The sequence below is a fragment of the Saccoglossus kowalevskii genome, chromosome 3, assembly GCF_978046115.1.
Source record: "Saccoglossus kowalevskii chromosome 3, keSacKowa6.1, whole genome shotgun sequence".
NCBI classification, from domain to species: domain Eukaryota; kingdom Metazoa; phylum Hemichordata; class Enteropneusta; family Harrimaniidae; genus Saccoglossus; species Saccoglossus kowalevskii.
Window position 1 is genome coordinate 10,555,443 of NC_140643.1, and position 6,167 is coordinate 10,561,609.

Sequence of the window (6,167 nt, forward strand, 5' to 3'; positions counted from 1 at the left end):
AGAGAGAGAGGGAGAGAGGGAGGGAGGGAGGGAGGGAGGGAGGGAGGGAGGGAGGGAGGGAGGGAGGGAGGGAGGGAGGGAGGGAGAGAGAGAGAGAGAGAGAGAGAGAGAGAGAGAGAGTGAGTGAGAGGAGAGAGAGAGAGAGAGAGAGAGAGAGAGAGAGAGAGAGAGAGAGAGAGAGAGAGAGAGAGAGAGAGAGAGAGAGAGAGAGAGAGAGAGAGAGAGAGAGAGAGAGAGAAGAGAGAGAGAGAGAGAGAGAGAGAGAGAGAGAGAGAGAGAAAGAAAGAAAAAGGAAGGATACAAGATTTCAATTAAAATATCGTCTTTATTTCTCTCCAATATTCCAATTGTAAACTGAGCAACGTTCCGAGTATGGGTTATGAAAATAATACCGTTGTAAAAGCTATCTCACTCCTGTTGGCACTTAGGTGTATAGCATGGAGCAATTAGCCGCGGTACACGACATATAACTTAACTCAATTACTATTAACGCATATACACAGAATCGAATCGTGTAGAAATGTCAAGCGTTGGGCGTAAATTGGCGGGCACCAAATTGCGGGTCAGCAGTGTCGAGAGTCGGGTACAATTCACTGAAGTGCCGGTTGTCTCGTAAAAAGACCGTACATCGTCACTACTAATAAAACCATATAAAGAAGCTCCATACAATGTGTCTCTCTGGAATTGGCATCAAACCACCACGGAGTCGAGCAATAAAGTGAAGAGAGTTTGAACGAGATGTACTAGGTACAGTTTGAAACATTGTGTTAATGTGTTTGGCGGGGTATCACTCGCTAGTCTTAAATAGTGTCCTTACTCCAATAAAAAATAGGATAATCGATTGATTCGTCTCACTAATAAGATATTATTGAAATGTCTTCGAAAACAACGAGGAAAATAGCATAGTTTGAACGGCGATTTGGCTTATAATCGGCTGAAAACAATAGAAATGAAAACCACTGATGGGAACCAAGTTTTACATAACGTGTGTATTTTAACACCTGCTACCATTGGCTCTACACCGCCACTTCAAGCTGCATTGTTGTCAAATTCAGCCAAAATTTAGAACAGATTTGTAGGATGTCGTGTTATCGATCCGAACGTGTGTTATATTCTTTTAAAGTCATTGCTACGAACAAAGGCCATTTTTTTTAGAAAGGGGTCCCATTTTGAATGAATGTAACGTTTTCATAAGTGGCACATTCAAAGTTAAACGCATCAAACTGCGTGCATTTGATGTGACTGATAACATGAATCACAGTTAGTAGAACAAAGAACTCTTCCATGTGACTGATCGTGACAAGATTCAATCCAGAAAGTAACATCACGATAAAAATTTAACTATATATTATTATTTAATACCGTTTAACAAATCTGTGTGTATACATTATATATAACGAGAAATATAAAGCATGACGACTAACAATGCAAACGTTGGGTAAAAACAATTATTCGTTTACTCGATATGTCTGTTATACAGAGACCATAACAAATCCACAATATAAGGTTATTTCACATCACATAAATGCGGAATATCTTGTATTATATCTAAAAATTACAAATAATCGATCTTCAATGATTTCCTCGAACATATAAGTAATTTCTCCCCGGTTTAGATAATTGTAATTCATGAACGTCATTGCAATAGTTCTTGTTACATTTCAGAAATTCTACTATAAAATAAGTTTGGTAGCAATATATACAGATCTGATCAGTAATCGCCTAATTTTGAATTTAATTGTCTTGCGACTACTGGTTAAACCCCGTGGCGCTAAAAGAACTGTTAGCTCTAATCGCGTTAACCCAACTCGGGTGCTTACCGCGGGTTTAAATATTATACTGTACAACACAAGTTTGTATTTGCCAAAGAGTGTTCTTTCTTAAATATATATTTATCAAATTGTTATAACACGTAATTATTGTGCAGCTAAATCTATTGCGACATTCGTCTTCTGTTCGTCAATAAGTACAATGTGTTCTCTCTGGTCGTCGCCGCAACAGTCGTTGCTTATCGTACTGTTATCAAATGGACTAGCGGTCGAGCATCGCATCATGTCGTTACCTTCGTGTAATTTTCTGACGTGTTTTTTCAAATCAAAGTTTCTACAAAAACCCTTCCCACAAATACTACAAGTAAACGGTTTTTTGTCGTTGTGGGTGTGCATATGAAACGTTAAATTATATACCTGGTGAAAAGCTTTGTTACAAATATTACATTTGTACGCCTTATCTCCGCTATGTGTCAGTTTATGATTTTTGTAGTTGCCTTTTTGGTGGAACCCTTTACCGCAGTATTCACACACGAAGGGTTTGTAGCCCGCATGTATGCGCAGGTGTGTATTTAGTGTCGAGCTGCGGTTGAACGCTTTACCACAAGTCTTGCATTTGTGTGGTTTCTCCGAAGTATGGATGATCTTGTGACGACAGAGAGTGCTGGCTTGGCGGAAACCTTTACCACAAATTTTACACACGAAAGGTCTTGCTCCGGTATGAACTGGCATGTGTCTGGTTAAATTGTAATGTGCGTTGAATACCTTTCCACACTCAGTACATGTGAAAGTTTTCTGTTTATTAGCAGCGCATCGCTTCGTTCGCATGCTCGACCCGGTGTGATTTCGGCTTGTTAAGGCCTTTTCTTTATCAAGATTCAAACCGTCTAACAGTTTATTGGATTCATTTCTATATCCGTTCAAGTTCAACGCAAGGGGATATGATGACATTTTTTCGTATAACGCCTGGTGTTGGTATTGGAACCCTGTCGCCGAGTGGTGGGGAGCGCCGCTGACGGCCGACGAAGTACTCCCGTTCTTGGTTTCTATCGTAGGTCGCAAGCCCGAAGTTAAGCCGTCTGCCTTTAAAAACTCCGGTACTCCCGGCAAATCTCGTCTTGCGAAAAAATACGCTGGCGGATAACAGTAATAAGGAACTGGTCGAAATAAATCGTAGCCCGTGCGGGGTGGGGGTAGAGTGAGACTTGGGTGCCAAAATTTCCTGTGCATTTCGTTGTTGATAATTTCTTTCGAGGAGTTGTTATGGTTGTCGCTGGACCGCTCTCCAAACCGACCGACTGTCAGCCCATTTCCAAGCCCATACGGAAATGGCAACTCTGGTACTAGCACTTGGTTGAAATTCGGTGTCTGCATTCTGCGTTTGAACTCATCCACCAAAGACGCCAGATCAATGGGTTTCTCTGCGGAAAATCTATTCAACTCGGGTTTTTCGTTTTCAACCATTCTGTTCGGTGAGGAGTTTCTTTCCATTATTCTATCGATAGAGAAAGCGAGACTTTTCTTACTTGTTTGGCGCGCTCCCTCAGCACCCAAGTTTAACGTTTTCATACGCATCCCCTCATCAACATGTACATTTCGCTCTGATGTAAAAGCTGGCATGGTAGCATCCATCGTTGCTGAAACACGGTAACGAAACTGCCTGTAAAACAAAAATAAATAAACGATTAATTTTCGACGAATTCGGAACAAGAATTAAACAGTTCGTCTTATTCGATTACGTGTTGTACGATGGATCATACAGGTTTTAAAGCTGGTCAAATAATTCCAGCTTTAAACGAATTCTTACAGTTAAACGTTCTGAACCAATGCAAACTATATTAAACAATGATTTTGGGAAAAATATATATGCAGAAACGGAAAGATAGAATATCGCCTCATCGCGAATACATACGACATCTCACCCAGCCAGTCGTCACCGTGACCCCAATGAGACGAGCAACAAAAATTATGAAGTTATATTTACCGTATCTGAAACAAAAAAAACTTTACGCCGGCGTCGTAGGACTAGATGTATTTTTCAGTAAGTAATGACAGAACGCCCGCAAGCCTGGCCAACTAACTGATATGCTATTTTTTTCTGCAAGTACAGTTGCACATGTATGGTACGGCAAATGGCGAAGTGTACAACACAGTGCTGTACGTGTGCTTGTATAAGGCACAACTAAACGACGACTCTGGAGTGCCTTTTCACAACGCTGACACTCCCAGTCACAGTTAACAAAAGTATGGTTGACGTATGCAGTATTAGTAAAGAGCGGGCATGCTGTGAACTGCAATCCCCAAAAGACCAATCATAATACTAGCAATTCAATTACATCGTCACGCTGTATGGATCATAACACGGCGAGTCTCCTATTGGTAGCCACGAAGAGCCACAATGGGAACGCCTCTTTTTTTTCCTAATTCGAACTCGGTAAGCCTACTGTGAGCAGAGGTAAGATTCCTACCAAAACAGCTCGTTTCAATTAGTCTTGGCCATTGTTTTCGACTGATTAGTTATTGTTGTTAAATTGAACAAAGTGGGGTTATTAGAAACATTTAAAACAAAGAATGAAACGAGCGAGGTGCGAATTATGTGAGCTAATTGGTTGAATAGAATCCTGCTACCTGAGCTCCGTCACTCATACAATGTAGACAACTTTTAATATCGACAATTTCTCTCAAAATCTGCTTGGCGGCGCTGTACATGTTTCGAGTGAACGATATCGCAATATTATCAAACAGATCATATAAGGTGTTCCCTGTTGGTGACCAAGATTTAATCCTGGCCAGAGATTGATTTCACCTCCATGTTGACGAAGCACTTCCTTTGACCCTTGAAGGGGACGTGCTGATTAGATGACCACCCACTCACTCTATGACAATAGCCAAGGTGTACCTCTATTGTGGTGTACTAGAAGTATGAACATCATTCAAAGAATGATTGACAACACGTCCCTGTTTGTGTTGTAGACTATAACCAAAGAGCAGCTTTACTGAGTACAGTTATCATACCACAAGCTGAAAATTGCAAAATTATAAGAGTTATCAGCGGTACAGTGACGTCATATTGTCCTAAATGACGATTAAGTAGATGTTAGTAATTTGAAACATGCCGTCCCGATTATTATCGTTTAGATGAGGTGTCGTGCAGATTGAATGATAGACACAGTATAACGAGGAGTTAACTGTTTAAGTTAGTGTAACACAGGCGATAATTAGCCAGACTCATGCCGTAATTTTACACTTCCTGTCGCTAAGTAATATTTTTGTATTGCAACAATCCGGATTGTTGTTAATACAATTAACTATTAACTGTCGAAATAAAAAAGTCAAATAAAAAATTAAGATGTAAATATTGCTTTAAAAATCCGTTTCTTTGAACAGAACACAATTCATAATCAAATTTCGGACTTGCACTTTAATATACCGATAAGTTAAAAAAATGGTTTGATCGCAAAAGAAATTTTGTCGTAGAAACCCGTATATGCGGTACGACTCGAGTCAGTATATCGATCTTCATATTTCGATTTACCGTCCAAGTGGTTCACCAATTAAATTCCTCGGAAAGTTTATTTTTTCATTAATGTCATAGTTTCATCAGGCCAGATAGAGGTTTATTCTAGATTAAGAAAACTTTGGGAGCTACGCTCAAGAAAGAATAATTGCAATGCATTTTTGGATGGGATAGACAATATTAACACATAGGCGTATTCCATATTTAAGTGCGCTAAATATAAAACATCGAGCATTGTCTTTGTTTGTGACGACAGACTGGGAAAACAGTAACAATTAGAAAATGAATGTATTTCATATGAAATGAATATTTCATAAGCATTGAGTGTACCAAGCTGCTATTCATAGTACAAATACTGTCACCAAGTCTAAGCTCCCCAATATGGGATAGCAGACTGAAACGCACAGTCTGCTAGTAATCCCCGGACTACACACCCGTAAGCTCCGTAACGCCGTATTGCTGCGAACTAGTAATTCGGCGAGAGGAAAAACACGTCCGAATTCGTTAAAGGATTAATTAATCTCTTCGCAAGTGAAAAAAGTTGAATATTTTTATTTCCTATCGAACAATATTTGTCATTTTTATTACGCGGAGTATTCCCATCAACACATTGTCTCCAAAGCCCCGTTCTGGTGTAGATAGCCGTGTAATATGCTAATAAAACACACCCGGGTTTGGATGCTGGGTGATACGTCACGTATAACGAGAAATCACAGTGCGTACATGGGCACAGATGTAACCACTTGTATGCGCCGTTACGTTTGATGCGTCGTCGTTAGGATGTTACTAATCACAGAAACTCACACTCTCCGCGGCGCTGTATGCGTTAAATGCGCCCATTAACCGCTGAAATGGCCGTAATGTTCTACTAGGTAGGTGTT

At 40.1% G+C, this 6,167-nt stretch overlaps 1 protein-coding gene across 1 annotated transcript; it reads right to left on the reverse strand.

Annotated features, from left to right (window-relative positions):
* Positions 1–1,434: 1,434 nt before the first annotated feature.
* On the reverse strand, positions 1,435–3,173 carry fezf (FEZ family zinc finger protein). The gene is given in 1 exon segment (NM_001164985.1): positions 1,435–3,173. A coding segment is annotated over 1 exon segment (1,083 nt). The 5' UTR covers positions 3,000–3,173; the 3' UTR covers positions 1,435–1,916.
* Between the last annotated feature and the right edge of the window lie 2,994 nt (positions 3,174–6,167).